Genomic DNA, 22,395 nt, shown 5'->3' on the forward strand with positions numbered 1-22,395 from the left:
TGCCCATAACAGTGGTGAGAAGGCAGGTGCAAATTTGATTTATCTATCAATTACTTTACAAATTGTAGACAATTGGTAAGCACTAGCATGTAGTCAGCACAAAATCAATGAAGCCAGATAAAACGACTTGTTTAGGTAAAAATGGAAATGCAGAAAAGCCCCAGGTGTGACTTACAAGCATATGAATAAAAAGGTTCATAATTGAATAACAGAAGGGAGCAGCGATCACTCCAGAAATGGACAACCACAGATAGGAACTCTGGATTAAGCAGATGGATGGGACCTCTATTGAATTAGCATCCATTTGCTTACTGAATGCAAAAGTACCCTTGCAGATCCAGGCAAGATGCAAGAGAAAATCTTAACATTTACACACACATAACACCCAGAGAAAGGCAGAAATATTTACTCTTCAAAGGTAAGTGATAAAGGAGGTGCTTTGTCATTCCTGCCGTACAGTAGTCTGACAAAACTATTCCATGTGTTCTGAATACATGAATAAGAGCAGCTCCACCGATTAATTTTAGTTAATTAAATCCCAGAGTAATAAGAGTTTTCATTTTTCTTTCCACTGAAAAAACAGTGTGTGTGTGTGTGTGTCATGCCTTTCCTTGCCAGGACATCGCAGAGGGAGATTGAAACACTATAGCAAAGTCACAGTTAAAGCTTTGCATTGGCCCTCTGACCTGCAAGTAAATGTCAGCAACTCTGTCAGATGGGAAAATATCGTGTTCTTACAAGCCCATAGAGCTAATTTTTATCTGGCTAAATATGTACAGCCAGTTCTCTTTATATGCGAATTCGCATATCCATGAGGGGCAGAACTGCTATTATCCTGTAATTATCCATGCCTTATTATTCGCTATACAGAGTCCTTCTCGAGGCTGCAGGGACCTTCAGAATAGCACCTGTGACCAAAACTGGCCCTTTTAAAAGGGCTGGCAGAAGCTTCTGCTGGTTATTTTAAAGGGGTTCATGCTGGTCACAGGCACCATTCTGAAGGTCCCTGCAGCCTCCTGAAGGTCTCTGTAGCATTCAGAGATCTTTTGGCACTTCCTGCTGCATTCTGCTGGCTTTCTGAGGGTCTGTGCTGGATCCTTCCCTTCTAGGATACCCCTTGCACCTAACCCCGTTAATCCCATAGGATCAATGTTTTGTTAGCTGCGAATTTGCTATCCACTAGGACAGTGTTATTCAAACTGTGAGGTGCGGCTCTTTAGGGCGGTGCCAGGAACTCAATGGGGTGGTGCGGGATGTCCTAGCAAAACAGTCACACCCCTGGGCAGAATACGAGCCCAACTTCTGCGCTTTTTTTTAAAGCAGAAGAAACGGGAGTTGCTCAGCTGCTCCCTCCGAGAGTGACTGCGAGAGTGGCTGCTGCCGCCTTCTGTGTTCGCTGCATGTGGTTTCCAAAGCTCTGACTCCAACCCCGAGCTGACAAGTACCGAGCATGCTCAGCTTGCAGTCCTTGCCCTTGCTGACCATCAGAAAAAAACCCTCCTTGATCCTTGTCTGGTTGGTTCCTAGTTCCCAGCCTGGGATCGATTCTCATCAAAGTGAAATCTCTCTTTTCAACCCCCTCCCTCTTCCACTCCCCCCTTTCAATTTCCAAACCTTCCTGCTTTCCTCCCCCTCCCCAAATAAAACACTTCCCAGGGGTCTTAAAGTTGTTTCCATGCAGTTGGCAAAGGGGGGAGGGGAGAGAGAAGCACACACTTTACTTGGCCAGGCGCAGAAAAAGGGAACAGTTTTTAAAGTGATTTATTAATCTTGTTGTTTGACTGAAGAGGAGAGGCTGTATTTTTAAAGTTATGAATCTTGCTGTTTGAAGGGAATACTTATCAGCCATTGATGAAGTGATTGCCAGCCCAATCCTATCCACACTTTCCTGGGAGTAAGCCTCATTGACTCTAATGGGACTTACTTCTGAGTAGACATGCATAGGCTTGAGCTGTGCAACTCCTAGTATAGGAGACAAATCAGCTTCCTAACCAAACCCTTATCAGCTCTGATATATTTTCATGGTCTATTTTTGTTTTCCCCTCCAGCTACTGGAAAAATTTAATTTAATAAAATTAATAAAGGGTTCAATCCTATCCAATGGGAGAAATGACTAGTTGGATTGGGGTCCACAGGGGTGTGTGTGTAATGTTGGTCAGACTGGTTGTTCACAAAGTTCATTTGATAAAACAATTCTATTGGTATGGTTACCAAGTTTAAAAAATGAGTCTTCCTCAACCAGACAAAATCTACCTACTCCAGCACCCTGTCTCCAACAGTGATCAGCAGCTGATCATTTATAAATCATGTATATTGCTGTGTATTAAAAATATATTTTAAGATCTGCATTTAATTAATGATATGATTAATATAATTAATATTAATATGGTTAATATTTCTGGCCACTTCCTGTTTAATTATGTCACTTCCAGCCGTCAGGAACATGATAGGGAGTCATAGCCAACAGCCATGGGGGTCAAGGGAGCCACTGGCCGGAAAAGTTTGAGTACCACTGCACTAGGGTTTCCAGGAATCTAACCCTAGCAAATAACAAGAACTGACTGTAAGTATATCACATACATTGTCAACCTTGACTAGAAAACCTCTGGAGTGATAAGAGGTTTGCTATAAGCCTGTATAAGACTCTGATCCATGTGCTGGATCTCTACATGCTACCAAAGATGTAAAAACTATATCCTCACCAGTTCATGTTAGGGCCCTGTATAAAGTTTATCAGTAGTATAAAATGTGGAGACCATTTTTACTTTAAACTCACTGGTGGTTAATACTTGGGCCTAAGCCATGCCAGACTTCTGTTTTAGTCCCTGGGTGTGTTTGAGGCATTTGCTTTTTTCTGCTGTAGGAAGCACCGGGCAGCCTAATCCTGAGCTGCCCAGAGCTGCGGGAACCGGTGGCTTCACAAAGGGCTCCCGCCAGATCCCGAGCCTCCCGCACTACTGTGGGAGGCTCCTCGGGAGAAGGGGATGTTTGTCCCCTTCCCCCAAGTATGGGAAGCAGTCCCGCAATGGGACTACTCACTTTAGGGGCGACTGTTTGGTCGCCCTCCACAAGAGCCCTCCCGCACAGCCCTCCCGCACAGCCCTCCACAAGAGCCTGGGATCCTGCAGAGCTCGGACCCATGGACCTGCCTCTTCCCCGCCCCCGGGAACACCTCCCCCCTCCCCGGAACGTCTCCCCCACACCCCCGGGAACGCCCCCATTCTCTGTTCTGCAGCCCGGCGGTTGCAGGCACCGCCGAGCTGTGGAACTCCGGCACCTGCCAGGCAATGGCTCAGTGCCAGCCGGCGATGAGCCACCTCTTGGCAGGAGTCTGGCGGTAAGCCCCGCAAACGTGCCTTACGGCACGTTGGCAACTGTGGTCCGCACCGCGGAAGTGCAGCGCGGACCACAGGATTGGGCTCTAAGTCAATAATCATGACAATCACGGCATGGTCAATTATATTAATCCCCACAAAGTAATTTTCTTCTTTCTTGGGACAATGTAAGTATTTGTAAGTCTATGTAAATTAATTCATTGTTGTCAACTCTTCAAAAGAGCAATTTCTCCCATAAAGGGCTATGAGGTCATTTCCACCTTCAAAGGACAAGTGACAAATTTGGCGTAACTGAGATCTTCATATATACCTTTCCACAGATATAGCCTGCCACTCTGGATCAAAGCTTTGTTTCCATAATATGGGCACCTGCAAGCTTCTTCCTCTGTGGCTAATAGCGGTGGGGTGGATTTGTAAAAAACAAATTCCCCACCCCCCCAAAAAAACAAGATACCAGGAATTCCCATCACAGAAGAACAGAAACAGATAAGCCCCAGTAAATGAAGTGAAAAATGAAAATGATTGAAATGGAAGAAACCTTTTCACAGCTGGAGTGCTAAACATAAATACAGTAAATGATCCAAACATTTGCAATTTGCCAGTGTATTGGAGGCATTTCTGGTTTATTGTTGTTTTTTGTCTAAACAATTTGTTTGCCAGATGCCTTTTGCCTATTTGCTATGACTCTGCCAAATCAAATGACAATAACAACAGCTCTGCTGATACTTACCACAAATGTGTAATGCTGTGCAGACTTGGCCACAAATTCTGACTTGCATTCTCCAATGCAGAGGAGTGCAGGGCCAGAGTTGATTCCGGGCTCAGCTTGCTCCATCTCGCACACTATTCTGAAAAGGCAAAATCTTTAGTGAGTTCCATGAACAGAAGAATTGCTGGCTGTGCATCTGTATCCCCCAGTCCCATCACGTTCATACTTGATTCCCTCATCTTCTGAATGAACTAATTATGGAGCTGTGGTCTGTCGTCCCCCCCCCCCATTTTTGTTTGCCATGCAGTAATTTAAGAGGGGAGGAGTCAAAATTAGATATGATTATTGCAAGCTATAAATGTCAGAGCTAAGCAAAGCACTAACAGCAAATATATTAGCCCATGGCAAAGGAAGTGTGAAGTCCTTGAAGTAATGGATGAGTTCATTAGGGGAACATCTCTTATTGCAGGTCACAGTTTAATCAGCAATAGACAGACACAACTCCAAAGAGGTGTGATAGACTTTGGCAAGGCTGGCCACAAAAGAATGCTCTGACAGTGATAAGAGCACAAGGCAAGTGTTTCAGTTTATTGAGCTGGTATTCAGAACATACGAGGCAAGTGGAATGGAACACTACTGATACAGTGCAATAATAGTCAAGTGCAAAACAGTCAATGCTGTCAAACTCTGGAAAGGAGAACTAAACCCGTCTGCATCAGAATTCAAACTAGCTATTAAATGCGGTGGTAAAATGTGTATGAGGCTGGTTGATCTTTAGGATGTGAGAAGCTACCAGTGAAAGGGCTGTAGCTGAGTGGGAGACAGTCCTACGTATGTGGAAGATTCCAGGTTCAATCCCTGACCTCTCCAGGAAGGTTGAGGAAAGACCCTGAGGACCATTGCCAGAACACACAATACAGTACTGTATTACAGCCTCAGTATAAGACAACCTACTATGTTCACCCATCAGTTGGGTTTTCCTACATCTTGTGCAGTCCATCAGGGTGAACATGGGCTGCTGCCAACCTCAGCAGAAGTTCTCCCTCATCTCCCTGTAATATTTCAGCAGACTTAGAGCCCAACCCTATCCTCCCCAGCACAAGGAGCACATGCGTTCTGCCAGCACTGGGTGTCACAAATGTGCTGTAAAACACGTTTGTGGCACCCAGGGGGGACAGAACACCAGTGCTGGGCCACCGCCATTTGGGACTGGGCCTCAGCACAGGGAGGAGGATGACGCTGAGCTGCCAGGAGCAAGTAGCACTGCCAGGTGGTGGTGTGGCTTTTTGGGGTGGAGGGAGGCATTCGGGGGGGGGGGTTGGGAGAGGGCAGAACAGGGGAAGGGACTGGCCCGGAAGGGGGAAGCACTGTTGGAGACCTCTTCTGTTGGATCCTACCCTCCATGTTGGGCTGGAAAGTCCGAAACAGGGCTTCTCAAGTCTGCACTGGCAAAACAGCTGACTCAAGCAGCCTCATTGTGGGGCCTGATGCTTTCTTCAGGGAGTCCTCCAGTGACCACCCTGGTCCCAATGGATGCAGCAGTAGCCATTTTGGTGCAGCTGCACCCAACAGCACCAAGGAGCTTAGGGGTTGGGCTGTTATGTCACAACATCATCCATCATCAAGAGGCACATTTCTAAATAACTGGGTGCCATTGCTGGGGTGAGGAAATGTGAGGGTAAATGTTTTTCTGAATGCATTGAGGAAGAGGAGAAGAATTAGGGTTGGTATTTTCAGAGGCACCCTCCTCCAAAATTGTGTGCCATGTCCAGTTCTCCCATCAGAGACAGTGTAATGGAACAGACTGAGAAGGATAGCAGTTTAAAAATTAACTCACTATTAATCATCTGTGAGTATTTGAGCCTCTGAAAGCAGTGGGGACAGGTGAATGAGGCAGGTGTCAAAGGAGATGCAAAAGGGGAAACTACAGTCAGTGATGCATATTGTCTAATTCAGTTGAGCCATGCTGGATGGAGATTGCAGCTGGCAGTAGGTGTGGTTTAACGGCAGATGTAGCCCTGCCCAATTGCTAGGCAGGGGAAGGAGTCACAGCACAGAGATACAGCACATGCTCTGAATGCAGGAGGTCTGAAGTTAAATCCCTGGTATCTCCCAGCCAGGCTGGAAAAGACCCCTGTCCGAAAGCCAGACCCCTGTCCGAAAGCCAGACCCCTGTCCGAAAGCCAGACCCCTGTCCGAAAGCCTGAAAAATGCTACTAGTCAGCATGGACAATACTGATCTAGATGGAACGATGGTCTGACTCAACAAAAGGAAGTTTCCTGTGTTCACCTTTGGGAACAAAATGCCCACCTTTTATGACACAACTGTGTCATGAGCCTTAAGGGGCAAGGGCAGACAGACAGACTATATTACATGGTCATTAGCTTTAGATTAATTGTTACTCACTTTTGCAAGTCCCCCACAGGTAGCTTATTCCATTTCGAATGTGGGACAGGGGCACTGGAATGTGTTCCATTCCGACACAAGGGGATTAATTTAAGTTGCTGATAAATAATTTGTACTTATTATGTTATTATTATGATTACCCTGATGAAGTGACTTAATATTTATAGCAGTAAATTGCCCCTTCTGTACCTAAATCAGAATTTGTTTCAGCCTCCCATTTTCTTTACAGAAGAGCTCTATTAAATTCAAAAGATTGCATTTTTGTTTTTCACCATTCCTTGGGATTTGCATGGCGCTAGTGGGGGGGAAAAATTGGTATTGCTGTACTGGTGATGACTCATCCATTCTCTGAATGCACAATGACAGTAACGCCCCACAATGTCCTACCACTTTCTCAGCTTGCTTCAAATCCACGCCTACAGAGAAACTTAAAACAAAACAAAAAAACCGCTGTTGACAGAATTCTTGAAAGAGGCTTAACATTAAACACATAAATGCTGGCAAATGTGAGATCTGCTATCACTGCACATCAACACAAGCTCCCCATAGAGATGCTGCCCTTGGAGAATCATAGCAGCTCTTCTGTACGCCTAAATCCTTCGTATGATCTTCTCTATCATCATCTTAATCATGGATTATGTATGTGCCTCTTCCTCACTCTGATCAAAACTGAGCTGCTTCCCTCTCCAAGCCTGCACACTGAATGCACTGGGATCAGCGATTCATTTTGGTCATAACACACTGCAGGTGTATAAACAGGATAAAGAAGTGGGGGGGGAGGGGAGGAAGCTTTCAAAAAATCCTCTTCCTCTCAAGCAGATCTGAATGGGGATTTGATTTGGCTTCAAGAAAAATGCTGAGTTAGTCACATCTTTTAAAAAACTGAATGTATTACTGTCACATCACCCCCAGAAGAGAGATGCATAAAAGCCACTTCTGTGATTGCTTTACCAACACTTAACTCACAACTCCTCCTAAATTCATCATGCCACTGCAGAGCTGTTGAATGCAAGTTGAGCATTCACATAGTACTGTATGTGAGCTGCTTCAGAGCTGTGTGAACATACATGTGGTAGAGGAGCCGAACTGCACCTCCCTGCCCTATCCACTGGATATGACAGTCCTGGGCTCCAGCCCTACCAGCTGGCTGTCTAAGCAAGGGTGCAACATTTGAATAAGGTGTGTACTTGAAAAATCTATCATGTCATGTGCAGACTATAATTATATAGTTGTTTCTAGAACTCACTGCAGCAGGTTAACAACCAAGTAGTTTTGGCACATCATGCTGTATGCAAACATCCAAAGGTGGCTGTTCAGGCTGATAGGCAAGATAGGTAGGTGTTCTTGATCAGATGGATGGGAAAGGTGCATGTGATCCTTCTTTCTCACTGCGTATAGCCTAAAGTTTGTTCAAACCACCCACTGCAAGCTGGGTATTTGGTGGAGGAAACATGTGGATGCTATCCTAAACTGCAAAAATCCTCTCCACTTCCATTCTCAAGACACTTTGTTCTGTGTGAACATATCCATAATCACCTTTTACTGAATTTCTGTTGATAAGCAAGCACAACTCTTGTAATTTCTCAAAGTATTTCAATCTAATCCTAAATCAAGAATCTTTGGAAATAAATCCTATGGATTCCAAGACATGCAGTACTACTTTAGCTGTTTAGCTAGAGTTACCAGATACAAAGGGGGAGAGAGTGCCTATATACCTTTAAACACTGTACAGAAGAGGGAATTTTGGTAGGTGCAGCTTTTTAAACCCTTCCAGGCTGAGCTGCTCCTGCCAAAATTCCCTCTTCTATACAATGGTTAACGGTAAAAGCAGTCCGTACCCCTTTGTATCTGGTAATCCTATGTTTAGTATCTCTCAGAAAGAATAGTTCATATTTTCCATGGAATGACATTCAAGGTTTTTTGAACTGCCTCTGGTTATAGCTGCCTTTTCATTCTTCCACTGGTAGAAGAATAGCATACATGCATGGTATCCACAGGCAAGAAGGAAATTAAAGAACATTATAACACTTACTATGGTTGATCTGATCTGAAATAGAAGAGCTAATCCAGGCTGAAACCATAGGTACCCAGTTACAAAATGAGCTCTTGGGAGACCTATCATCATGTTGGCATCCTTCAGTCTCGGAAGACTATGGTGTCACGCTCTGAATGGTGGTTCTGGAACAGAGTGCCCTCTCCAGTGCGCAAAGCCTGGGTAAAGTAGGTATGGAGGATAGGCTGTTACCCATGCAGCAATTCCCCCCTCTCCACGTCGCTGAAATGGTCCAATGGAAAGGCAGAGGCCAATACAGTTGGTTCCAGCGACGTCGCAGGAGTTGCCAGAACGTGACTGTGTTCAGCCATGAACTGCCTCAGGGACTCCGGCTCCGGATTTGGCCTCGAGGTTGACTCCTGAAGCCTTTTCCATAACTGGATGTAGCCACAAGGCAGTGGAGGTTTGGGATCAGAGTTTTCCTTCTCTCAGATGAGCTGCCTTCCCAGGCTGATGAGTACTGGGTTAAGTGGCCCTTTAACCAATATTAACCTAATTGTGGGCTGACAGATAGCATGGCTAGAACATGGTGAATCATTACTGTCTCAGAATCCAGTCTGTCCACAGAAACTTTAAGAGAGTCCTTTTAATCTGGATTCATCTTGAAAAAGCAGCTAACACTTGCTGTTATCTGCCCAGGATAAATGTTTTAATGATGTTAACAATCTTTGAAAGCTCAAGAACTCTAATTAGAGTTGTGATTATAAAATCAGGGATTCTTACCATCCTCTAAAGAGGATAATTTTAATAAACCTCAATCCCTTTTCCTAAAAATAAAATGGAACACTACAGTGGCATAGAGCATAATGGCTGTGCAAACCTGGCCACATTCCCGTTTATGATAGCATTAGTGCATGGCCTCAAGCCATTACAGTAATAATAATATTGCTTTGCACTTCTACAGACTCCTTTATCCAGGAATCTAAAGGTACTTTACAAGCTCTAGGCCACCCACAGTACTCCAGGCAAGAACAATAGATAAATACAGCTATGCTGATTTTGAAGAGGGTTCTTCAAGTAACTGAAGCACTTAGCAATTTAGTGGTTTGCCTTAGGTGAGTCAGAACTAGGAGCCAACATCTCCTGCTGTGGCCATTTGAATGCAAAGCTCCCCCAAACCAGGAATCACAAATATCTTGCATGGTACAATGCTTGCTAGCACTGTCAGGTCTTGTGTTTCTGCCCACTCCACTCCACTTCCAAAAACTTTCAAGAGCCCAAGAGCTTCCCGGACCAGTTCTCTTGTAGTCATCAGCACTTACCAGTGATATTTTCTTTAATACAGAATAATGGCAGCAAGAAATCAGCTTTCTCCAGTCATACAGCAGTAAAAGTGGGAATGACTTTTGAATGTCGAATGCTGAAGAGGTACAATGGACTGTACCATTTCAGATTGCATTGGGCAATCATATTTTTTAACCTTGCCCCATGTGAAAACAATAACTCCTCTCTGTTTGTAGAAAACTAGCACAGCAGGGAAAGAACTAGGCTGGAACCTTTGCGCCTTGTGTGTTCATTCTCTACTTCCAGTGAATGTTCAGGGGAAGACCATTCAAAATTGGTGTCTCCTTGCAGTCTGAAGCGGTGCAGTCCACTCTCCCACTTTAAGCAGTCTGCCACTTCATTCTGCTTGTGCAGATACTGGTCCTAAATGTACATAGGAGTTGATTCTAACATGTGAGTACTTCTGACCTGAGCTATAAGTGCTTGAGATGGCCTTAGCCTTCAGAAAAGCAGATTGACTGAAGAATGCCGATCCTTGCTGGGCTTGATTATTTAAAGGGGAAGCCAAGCTCAGGATAAATTCTAAGCTTTTTGGCTCACAAGGGCTTTGTGACCTTATCCATAAGGAGCTTTATCTCACTTAGCAGTGATTGTGTGCAAAAAAAAAAAAAAAATCAAGTTACTACACTGTTACCAAGCAAAGAGCTGGTAGGCATAGGGATTTATTTGCGAGACCCAAGTAAAGGACTCAACACTCTGTTAGCCAATAACTTTTTGCCTTGAAATTTAGTCCTGAAAAGGGAGACATGTTTTTATGGCTTGTGGGCTTCTAGAATGGTCAGTGCAACCATAAATTCCATGGTTGTTAGCCATGGGCACATGCTCTTGAAGGATGCATTAACTTAAACTTGGCAAATGCATTTGGAGCAGATCACTACAGAGCAAACAAATAGGAACTTGCTGCTCCTGAGCTGTTACCAAGCTACTGGGGCAAAATCCCAAGCTTTGGGATCCACTTTCTTCCTCCTTTCCTTGTTACAATCACAGGGGCTCCCCATTATATGTTTCCCTGTATTTAGCTCCTCATCTTCAGAGGTAAAAATTCCACACACTTATCTTTTATTTCTGTACCCCTATATTCTGTATGCATATCTATAAAAACAAGGGCGCAGTCCTAACTTATGTTATAAATGGCAGTATCCAACACAAGTTTGGGGCTAGCTGAGGCTTGGCCCAAGTCAAGGGGAAAAAATTCCCCTTACCCCAAGGAGGGCCGCAGCAGCCCCAATAGTTGTACTCGGATCTGCGCCACCTGAAGAGGTGGCGCAGATCCGAGCAGAATGGAGTAGTCTGGAGCCACTCCACACTGCCTGATAGCAGGGCTAGAACCTAGTATAGCTGCCGGGTCTTGGCCCCACCCACCCACAGTCCTGCCCGCCTGCCCATAAGTCTTGCCTGCCCTCCCCTGACCCGAAACGCCTCCTCCCTGCCTCCTTCCCACCCTCCCAATGCCCCCCCAGACCCCCACCCTGGCCGGGCTCAGCTGGCGCGAACTCACCTGCTGCACTGCCACAGAGGCTGGATCTGGCCTCTGTGCGCCGGTGTAGTTTACTCCGAGGGAGTACAAACGTACTTTACAGCACATTTGTGATCCTCCCAGGCTGGCTCAAGGGAATTGCACTGACCAAGCGCATCTTTAAGATTGCGCTCTAAGGGCTTTACAGTGGTAGTTGTGCATCTTCTATCCATAATTCCCTACTTATGACCTTGAGGCAGTTGGCCAGCTCTGGTTAACAGACAGCCAATGATCTGAACCACCCAGCACAGCAACTCTTTAAGCTGTTGCGCCATTTAAAAAAACAGGCTTAATATATTCTTTCTAACACTGTCCCGCATGGATGAACATTTACTCGCATATTTCTCCTTTCAAGACACTGGCTCCCCCCCCCCCCAAATAGAAACCCCACAAAAACAAACAAATAGGCAGCTAACACAGGGACATGTGTCACTAGGGAAGGGTTGTTTGCCTGTCCTTTGTTACATGCCTATTTTCTAATTTTCAGCTGACATTTTTCTTAGTGAAATAAATGAATTGACTCCAGCAGAGGCCTATTCGGATTAAACTGCTGTCACCGCCTCACACGCTTAACAAATGGCTGCCCACATCCGGCAGCGCGGCGAGATGCATTCCAATTGGAGCAGGGAGAAGGCTAAGCATCAACTGCAAGGTGCTCATCAGGAAAGTTGCTTAGCAAAGCAGGAGCCCAGACTTCAAGGGAAACAAAATGCTTAATAAAAGTTTTAAAGGGTGTTTAATCCCCAAGACAAAAATCCTGGCTCTCATTTCTTGGTTGGTGCAAGCTGGCCTAGATCACTGGAGTGCTATTGATTTATACGAACTGAAAATCTGGCCTGACAGGTACAGGGTTTCATCTGTGCAGTGCTGTAGAACAGGAAAGCAGAAGGAAATGAAGGAATACAGAACCGCAGGAACGGCTGTGCTGGAAGGTGACTCCAGAAGTCATCTTGGCACCGAGGCCGGGTTAATTAAGCATAAACTATTGATGGCAGATGTTTTTCCAACAATATGTCATTTAGGTCACATTGGCCCCAAGAAAAGAAGTACGATCTTGCATGCTTTTTTGTTTAGGTATCTATACAAATGTTCAGAAAGAGCCTGTTGGATCATTTCACCTCAGAACGCAAGTGCAGGAATATCTGTTTGGAAGGGGTTTCATGTCAAAATCTTCTACATGATGAAAATGTGTCCCTGGCACATTAAATGCACAGGGAGATTTCAACATGGGGCACTTTGAAGCAAGCATTCCTCCACATGCATTCAGAGGTGCAGAAATGCCTCCCTGAAAGGATTTTGCAAGCCTCCTTGAGACTGGACCTGATCCCAAAGGGGTATCAAAATACGTAAGGATTTCCCTCTTACCCTATGCCACTCTATACTCTATGTTTTCTACGTTAAAGGAATTGATTGTTTTGTGGTATTTCAATTCTACTGCCACTTCTGAGTTATTTCGTTCTAAAATAGCTTTCCCAAAAAGGACATGGAGTTGGTTAAACCTCAATTAAAGTGCATGGAGAAAAAATGAAATACAGCAAGTCAAAGGAATTGGGGGCTGTTAATGACTCCAACATGGAGAACACTCTCATTGAGCAACACAATAGTCACTTTTGTTTTTGTTGATGAAGCAGATAAGAAAAGGAGATGTTAACCATTCAGTTTTTTTTACTGATACAATCAGCTGAAGGAAACAGTACACAAATAAGGTGTCAGGGATCTGTTAGACTCCACCAAGATTAACACTGGAGGGATAAAGAACATACCATCCCTACACAGAGCCCAGATATAATCTGCAATGCTTAAACAATATTCCTTTAACAAGAATAATTTTGTGCATTAAATTGGTATCTGACCAACACATATCGTTTTAAAACTATGATGAGGTCTTTTCGACCCTGATATCTGACTAATAAAGTACATTTTATATATTACATTGGATCCTGCATATCAAATCTTAATCTTAATGCTTATAAACTTTGTAAAACAATAAGCCAAAGCCTGTTAGGATTTACCAACAGGCCAACTCCATCCCCCACCATCTTCTGCCATACAGACAAATCTTTTTTACTTACCTCCTGGAGGGTCACTTGATTCGGTCTCCTCAGACCCACACCACCTATTTTGCTGGTGTAGGTCTGAGGAGAGGAAGGGAGCAGGGTGGGTTAAAAAATTGGGGATAAGATCTGGTGTGCACTTTTGCCACTGAGATCCACCCCTCCAAATTCCTGCTCCCCTCCCCACCTTGAACCTCCCCCAAACCACCCCCTCTGACACAGTATCTGGGCCAGCAGAGCATCTAGATGAGTCCAGCATGCGCAAGGAGTCACTGGCCATTTCCACCAATGGCTCCATTGCACGCAATGGCAGTGTGGCTTTCACGCTATTTCATTGGAACCTACAGCAGAGGAACATAAGATTCATTGCCCTTTATATGTTTGGGTTGCAAGTTTCATAACCATCAACTGTCACTCTGTTCTTCCTAGCATAAGCATATGGCACTCAGTTATACTCTTATCTTGCAGAGCTTTCTGTAATGACTAAACAACAAACATGAAAACAAAAGTTTAAGCAGTTGTACTTTGGTCTTTGCTGCAAGGCATGACAGCCTGTAAGTGGTCTTTAGCTCACATAAACCGCTTTTAGTTGAAAAGCGGTATATAAATACTGTTAATAATAATAATAATAATAATAATAATAATAATAATAATAATAATAATAATAATAATAATAATAATAAATGTTCAGGTGCAGCCACATAAAACTCACTGCTCAGCAATGATATAGTGCTCCTCCAGTGGAATGCATTCCACACCAGCCACTTGCACATTGTGGGCAATCTCAGAGAAATCCAAGCCCAGGTTGACACCACGAATGGTCACTCGTGTTCCTCCTTCTGGTGGGCCTGACACTGTTAGGATCTGGGGAGGAAAGCAAAGCAAAGCATTTACTATACAAATAAACTACGCCTGCTAAGAAGGTGAAAGTGGTTTGGTAATCAAAAGTGGTTGCATGGATAAGAACATAAGAAGAACCCCACTGGATCAGGCCAGATAGTTGTGAAAAAAGTCCTGACCTCCACCTATTCCCTGAAAATGTAACTTCTATGATCTTGAGAAAATTACATTGGTTCATCTCAAAAATGGGTGTAACACTGTCCTGTTTCTTTGGAATCCTATTTATTAATTCATGGGAATGAATAAATAAGTGAAGCAAGGATAAAATAGGTATAGAGGCAGAAAAGACTGAAACAAGAAATTCCTGATGAATAGGTAAAATTCTGGCCCAAGCATCCCAGTGGAACAAGGCACATATAAGCAGCCTAGGCTTGTCAACAGGGACTGTTGTATTGCATGTACATAAGTAACTGGCCCACCTCACCCCAGCACTGTCTGTTCCAGTGGCTGTCTGCTGGTATTCCCTGGCATCTTTTTAGATTGTGAGCCCTTTTGGGACAGGGAGCCATTTAGTTATTTGATTTTTCTCTGTAAACCGCTTTGTGAACTTTTAGTTGAAAAGTGGTATATAAATACTGTTAATAATAATGTTAATAATGTACATCAGTCTGCCATCACCTGCCCACCCATCCATGCAAGAACTCTTCTTTGGCAGTATCGGTTTGTCACTCATTATCCTTGTCCTGGCACTTTCCTAATTTGGTATATGTTACATACATCATCAGCTCCAGATAATTATGGGACCAGTTGCTAAATATGAATGCTAAACATGAAAAAAACAGAACCCCCTTCCCCAAAAAGTATTAACTGTAGTGTACTTTACAAATAAGGGAAGGAGATAAACATAAAGATTATGAAGCAGCTGGGGCTTGCACAATTCAGAAACAATTACACTTCTCTATCACCATCATTTTTAAATAACTATTGTGGATGTGTGGACATGTGCAAAATCAGCTGCAGAAAATCAGGAAAAAGTATCGAATAATGAAATGTGGATGAAACCACAACTAATGAAACCACAACTAATATACAGGTTTAATTATAATATACAAGAGTATACAAGTACAGGTATAAGGCACTGAGAGGCATTTGTCAAAAATAAAAGAGGGACCACTGAGGGAAGATTAGTACCTGCTTAATGAGGTATTAAGCAAAGACACCTGGAAGTGAAGCATTAATTGGGATAGAGTAGACTATGCAATGAAATGTGAGTTACCCAAAAGAACTGCAGTATTTCTAGGAACGAGTAATGTGAACATTTGCCAGCCTGAAAACACAATCAAAACATTAGAGAAGAAGTAATTTAATAGACCAGTAACAGTTTATCGCCAGTCATTGCAAGGATACATAAAAGACATGCATCCTATGCACTGTGCATTATAATTTCCTGATGACATAGACATCTTAGCCTGATATGAGATAAAAAGGACTAACAAAATCTAGTTGTTAACCCCAAGAGATTGTGTTACAACTCAAAAGATTGACAGGTTGCTTCCCTGTAATTATAATTCTCCAAGTGGTCAACTGTGCAAGCACGCATAGTGGAGATTAGTTACCTTTTCCCTTACTTGAAGGCTGGTGCAGGTTGATCATGAGACAATGTTCTGCAGAACAACATGCCCAAATGAGGCAGTTGCTCTCAAATTTGCATCCAGGGCCTAGCCCTTGATAAATGCCAATGGCATAGACCGCTGTGCAGCTCTGTGGAACTCCAGAAGCAGATTATCTCTCAGGGCCACAGGAGTAAGGAGGATAACACTACTCAAACTGAATGTGGTCTCAAGCGATCTGAAGGCTCTTTCTTAGCCAACTGGGAAGCCAGGGTTGCAATCTCATTAGTCTTAGGTTGCAGTTTTATGAACACTTATCTGGGAGTAAGTCCCACTGAATTCAATGGGGCTTACTTCTGAATAGACATACATAAGATTGTGCTTTTAGTTGCCCAGTAAGCCAGATGCTGGGCAGACACATTTTTGCCCTTATGATATCCCTGGCAGCAGATCAACTGCCTGTTGCCTGCCTGGAATGATGCAGTTCTATGAACATAGTAGGAAAGGGTTTGATTAACATGCGTTGTATGTAGAGCTTTCTTTCTCTGAAGGTAGGTTTTGAAAGAAACACTTCAGTTTTTCAAGGTGAGCAGGGTCACTTGCTGTGTGGCAAAAGTCCCCTCCACTGACAGACATGACACTGACCTCTTCTGTTTTGGAGAGAAGCACATGGTGGAGGCCTACATCCTCTGTTGGGGGACAAAATCCAGCTGACCAGGAAGAACAGAGGCTTGATGTTCCAGGATTTGGCTATTCCACAGTAGCAACACTGGCACCTCTTATAAAGTCACTTCTTTCTCCACCACTGGCAGTCATTTCCTTGAACCAACATAATCAGTGGCACACAAATTCTTTCAAAAAGCCATCAGGAGCATGACAAAAACCATAAGTTGCATTCTGTGCAGCCAGAGGAAAACTGAGATAAAAGTCTCTTAAAATTTTCTGAGGGACAAAAGACAACAGGAAGTCTTCCTCATGATGCTGCTTCAGTGGCAGTTGACAAGGAACTGAAAGATTCGATGTTCTTCTCACCCCTGAGGCTTATGTGTGCACAGGGTTTCTTCCACTTGAGAGAAGGGTCAGTATGTTTAACAAAGCTCTGGAAGTTTCCATGGTTAGATCTGCACATGCACAGAACTCCACTACATGTAACTGCACAATAACCACAAAGAAGAACTTGCTCAAATTTTCATTGTCTGGTTTTGTGCATGTTTTTTTTTTTTTTAAATATTTTACCTAGGCTGTCCTCTGATATAGATAGTTCTCTATTCAAATTTTTCCCCACATCCACAAAAGTGATAAAGTTATTTTATTACGAAAGGAAAACTGAGATTCTCACATTTTCACAATGCAATATTCTAAAACACGTTAAAACACTAAAAAGACTCTTGTGCAAATAATTTCTCGTTCTCCCACCACACAGCAAGTTTTGAAACAATCATGGAGCGAGCTAGGACCCGGAGGAAGGAGGGCCAATTAATAAAATGGGATGGCACCAAAAATGAACCACTGTGCACTAGATTATGTTGATGTATCAGTGACTGCAATAACACTGCTTACAGCTCAATCTATAAGTGTACTCAGAAGTCCTACGATATTCAGTGACACTTACTCCCAGTGAGCAAGTGCCACCCAAGTACAGGATGAAGTACAGGATAAAGCTCACCCAGTGAGCGTATACAGGATTATTATTCCTAGGCCCAAATCCTAACCAACTTTCCAGCACTGGCATAGCTGTAACAATTGAACGTGTGCTTCATCCTGTACTTGGGTGGCACTCATGGAGCCCTCCTCAAAGTAAGGGAACGTTCCCTTACCTCAGAGCTGCATTGCCCTTATGCCGATACTGGAAAGTGGGTTAGGATTGCGCCCTTAAGGTACAGTAATGTTTTGAACAAGAATATAATGTAGAGTTTAGCTCAATTTATTGGTGGTTGTTTTGATAAAATACAGTTACAGTAAAAGTGGTACATAATGAAAAGCCTATTTTGGACTAGCAGCCATATTTGTGCTAATGTTATACACACTGTAGTGAATAAGCCATTCTACTGCATAGGATATTTTTCTGTACAGATGCATATGTAATCTTATCAACTTTGGTGTCAAAGGTTTCATGAGAATTAAAAGCATGTTTATTGCATGGAACAATGTACAAGGGATGAGCAAATTCAGTGTAGCTTGACTCAAGTCAAGCCACGGGTCTCCGCCCCCCTGACTAGACTACAAAACAAGTCATAACGGGGGGACTTTCCAAGTTGCCGAGATGCCCTTTCATGACTCTAAAGGACTTGAGTCAAGTCGCACCCCCCCCTTTAAAAAGCCCATCATGGAAAAAAACAGGGCTGCTGCTGGGCTGTGTGTGTGTGTGAATTCACTGTAAACAGTCTCCAGATGCCGCCATCCCATCTGTAAATAAGGTGGGAGGGGGTTGGATGGACACGCACAGCAGCTGCAAGGCTTACCAGGACAATCCAATCCTTTGCAGCTCTATCAGAAGTAGTCCCACTGCTTACTGCGGGACTTCAATGCTTCAATGCTTCAATGGGGCTTACTCCCCTCCCCCTAAGTAACATCGGAGCTATGCCATGTGCTTGGCAGGCGTGATCAATCCAAACCGACTCACTCCAACATCCCTGCCTCCTTCCCCTCCCTGGGCTTCTCCAGCCAATTGTAAGGCAAAAACCCCTTGGGCTCTTCCTCCTGCCCGACCTCCGCCAAATATCAAACGTTTCATCCTGCATCCAATGATCATTGGTTCATTCAGAGATGGGCAAAAGAGCCTGCTCCCACCTCCTCCCCCCCCCCACTCAGATGAAAAGCAAACATTAACCCTTCTCTGCCTCGTAACTGGAACTTCCCTGCTGCACACCTGGTATGAATGATGATCCCAAAAGTTTTTCCATGTCGCAAAAACAGTAAGCAAGCACACCCAGACACAGACAGACTCAAGTCTGCATGTGTCGGGACGAGTGCCGAGTCAAAGGGCTCTTGACACAAGTGTTTTGCCAAGTCTTCCATGCACACGACTCGAGTGTAAATGAGTCAGCAGAAAACGCTGATTTTCATGACTTGGACTTGAGTCACCTGATGAGTTACCATCCCTGCAATGTATCACCTTCATCTTCTCACAGCCACGTTGAAAAATGATAATTACTATTCAAAGTTGTTGTTGGCTTCACATCTGGTGTTGTTTATAATGTTATTTTGGACGTTGGCACAAGTGTCATGCTCACATCACAGAAACACCAATCCTGGGGTAAATTGAAACATATCACTGCCTTTAATTTGGCAGCCTTTTAAAAAATGAATGGAAAGAATTAGAACTCAACATGGCTGAAATTGTACATGATTGTAGAACATCACTACACGTTTTTATGATGGTATCAGAGAAGGAATGATGCAAATTGGCACGTCTCTGTTATCACCATCATTTCTCTAGCTCAGTACTTGGGACAGCCTTAGGCTGGGTCTGCTGCACTGTAGAACAACTCAGCTATATTTTGTATGGTTTTGGTTCACATGGAATACAATCTATTCAACCTTTTCTGTTTGCTCTTTCTACGCTCTTATACCTAATGAACATTTCAGACCTGGTTTTGCACACAATGAGTCATGCTGAGATAATAAGACTATCTTTAGGGGTGCCTGTCTTTGTCTTAAAATGTGGGTGGGTGGGTGAATTTGCTCATCCTTCTCAAAGTATAATGCACTATGTCTATTGCTGCTACAGCAGAATCATTATGTGAAGAGATAATGGGCCTACTAAAGACAAATTTGTTCTATCCCTCACTGTAGAGCTGTAAACACACACACACACACACACACACACAGAAAGAGAGAGAGAGAGAGAGAGAGAGAGAGAGAGAGAGAGAGAGAGAGAGAGAGAGAATAAGGGAGTAATGAAAAGGAAAATACCATACAACAGTTGTGATGGCAAAACTATAAACATAGCATTTGATTTTGTTGCACTTTATATAGTCCCATGATATAATTTCACTCTGTTCCATTGGACTGTTATCCCAATATGGCTAAGCACAATATTTCAAAAAGTGTAGCAACTGCTGCCTGATTTTTGAGCAGATGTTGCAGACCAGATGTGAGTTAAATTCACACCAATAAGAAATTGGTGCACCACAGGGAATCTGTGCAGACATACTCTTAGGAAGGGTTCCCAGCATATCTACTCACTCCTTTTAGCCATCACTGATCCTCAGACTGCACTTCATTTTACAACACAAACTTAAACAAGCTGCCCAAGTTTGAGGGCTGCTTTGCATCTTGCAATCTCTCTTTGCTGAGCATGTGTGTCTCACCTTCCCAACATCTGAATCATGCCCTGTTACCTTACAGTTGTGGGAGGCACCTCTATGCCTACTATGGTGGAACACAAAAAACTGGTGGGAGGCTGCAGCTGGTTGTTAGTGGCAGAAACTTCTGCTGGGGGAGTAGGACTGGCTTCCTTTCTATAGACTTTTTATAAAAGCTAGTAAACTTAAAAGGCTTGATGGTTACTTCGGAGAACTTCATTAAGCTCCACTTTGGACAGGCTTTGAATGCTAAATACCACATTTTATCAGGGAACAAGGCATTCACACATCCTTAAATGTCTCTTTGAAATACTAAAAGGAGAGCGTTTAATCCATGTGCTGCCTATTTATAGCACACCTCTGCCATAACCACTTGGCTCCTAGTCTTGAGAAAGGTGCCCTCTGCAACCAGACTCACAGTGGCAGACTCAATGTTCCATTATGAACTGAGCAATAGATGGTTCCAGTTACCAGAACAAATGGTGCAAATTTTGGGCTCTATTAATGGTTTGTGGCATAACTGGACAAACCATTTCCCTTTATTATGCTCTTAAAAAAAATATTAAGGCCTATTCCTAAAACCATGTTTAACAATATTGGTTACATGTTGAACCCACCATAAGGGTCTAGCATGACCAATCACACTGATAACCTCTAGCATGTATGTCAGTATCGCAGTTCATCATATACTGAAAAACTTTCAGATGATGTGCTAAGCAAAGAATTGGTGAACTGAAATCCTGATGTGTGCTGGGCATTCACAAAATAGAAAGCCAGTTTTGGAACTCTTTTTCTCACAAAATCAAAAAATAACATTTCCTGATACCTTTAAAGAGAACAAGAACAGAAACTCCTCTTGCTTTTGTGCTGATTCAGAAGTAACACTTCTGGGTCAAACACTTCAAGGAAAAGCTGTTTTTATTTCCTTTCACAATGGATATTTTCTTGCAAACCGTAGTTGGGTCTCAGGGGAAATTGTTATTTTTCAATGAGCAACAGTCCTTTAACTCTGCAAGATGTTCTGCGACCTATGGAGAACAGAAATAGTTGTGGGGGGAATTACCGACACTTCAGGTGATCTGATTCCTGACCTATGGTATTTTGACTCTGAGTTTTTATCATTTTTAACTCATTTTTCTAACCTGTTTGTCCATCACATGTGAGGAGGCATTGCCCATCCACTATGTACATTCAAAGTGAATGTCTGCCACCACGATGAAACTGCAGCCTGGGATTAGGTGAGAGAATGCAGTCTACAGCTGGATGTGAACCCTGATATTCCTCTTTTCAGTCACTCACCCTGGCCTCGTCCCTCTGATTCCATGAAAATCGACTTCCTCTATGTGTTCACTTTCCACTTCCATTGCAGACCCTGAGAGAACATTCTTCTTTACAAAGGCACTCAGGTGACTCCCCCACATAAGTATTTCTCAATGTAACCTTCCTTTTCGATTTCCCACTTCCATTCAAATAACAGCAGAACTCAGCTCTTTCCTCCCTCACTTATGCATCTTAATTTTTTTCACTTCACTTCTGTTCCTATTGATTCTGTATCTCTAAAGCTGTATCATTTAATGCCAACACCATTCAATAGTCAGTTAACCATGGATATAGTTAACCATGCAGGTACCATTTATACAGGGCTGTATTGTGTGCCAGGAACACTTTTTTCCATCCTCTGCCTTTGCCTCAATTCACATCACCCACCCCCCTCGCTTTCAGCCTTAGGACTAAAAGCTTTAATCTATTCACTGTGTAGTGTCTGTTTCACTCCAGCTTTCTGTAACTCACACTCTGTATTGCGTCTTGTATCATTTACTTCTGCAAAGCATCATGTGTCGACAAAAGACACTATACAAAAATCAAATTGCATTATACAATACTGAGCGTTGAAGGTCTGTTGCTGCTAATGTTTACAAGTCACCCATACACAATGGTTCACGGTTCTTGACAGTTACTTCCCTTATAACTGTATGTTATTTTTAAAAATGCATTTGCTGCAGCATTTGCATGACAAGCTGAGGCGCTTTGCCCCTCCCAGTAAAATACATGGATTGCCATTTTCTGAGACACGCTTCAAATTTCTTACCTAACTTGAGTCAACAAAACCTGACGACTGTGTCAAACAAGGCAGCGTTGCTTTTCTGTGTTCCAAATGTTCTGACCTGGAAAATACCCGAACCAGACTTCCCATTTGACCTAGATTTTAGTGGCTGCTAATTGAACAGTTTTGAAGGAACTGTGTCACAATGCAGCTACAGGGTTAGAACAGATGCATTC

The 22,395-nt window shown here is 43.3% G+C and overlaps 1 protein-coding gene across 3 annotated transcripts in view; it reads right to left on the reverse strand.

Moving 5' to 3' along the window:
* Positions 1 to 22,395, reverse strand: part of PLXNA2 (plexin A2) — a 481,295-nt gene that overhangs the window by 96,797 nt on the left and 362,103 nt on the right. For all 3 annotated transcript variants that reach the window (XR_010794406.1, XM_066626224.1, XM_066626221.1), the window contains exons 13-14: positions 14,071 to 14,222; positions 4,066 to 4,183 (exon numbers count right to left, since the gene is read on the reverse strand). Coding sequence is in view for 2 of the 3 variants with exons in the window: in XM_066626224.1 (XP_066482321.1) it covers positions 4,066 to 4,183; positions 14,071 to 14,222 (270 nt within the window). In the remaining variant the exon portion in view is untranslated. The remainder of the gene's footprint in view (positions 1 to 4,065; positions 4,184 to 14,070; positions 14,223 to 22,395) is intronic.

This window comes from Tiliqua scincoides, chromosome 4 (assembly GCF_035046505.1).
Source record: "Tiliqua scincoides isolate rTilSci1 chromosome 4, rTilSci1.hap2, whole genome shotgun sequence".
Taxonomy (NCBI): domain Eukaryota; kingdom Metazoa; phylum Chordata; class Lepidosauria; order Squamata; family Scincidae; genus Tiliqua; species Tiliqua scincoides.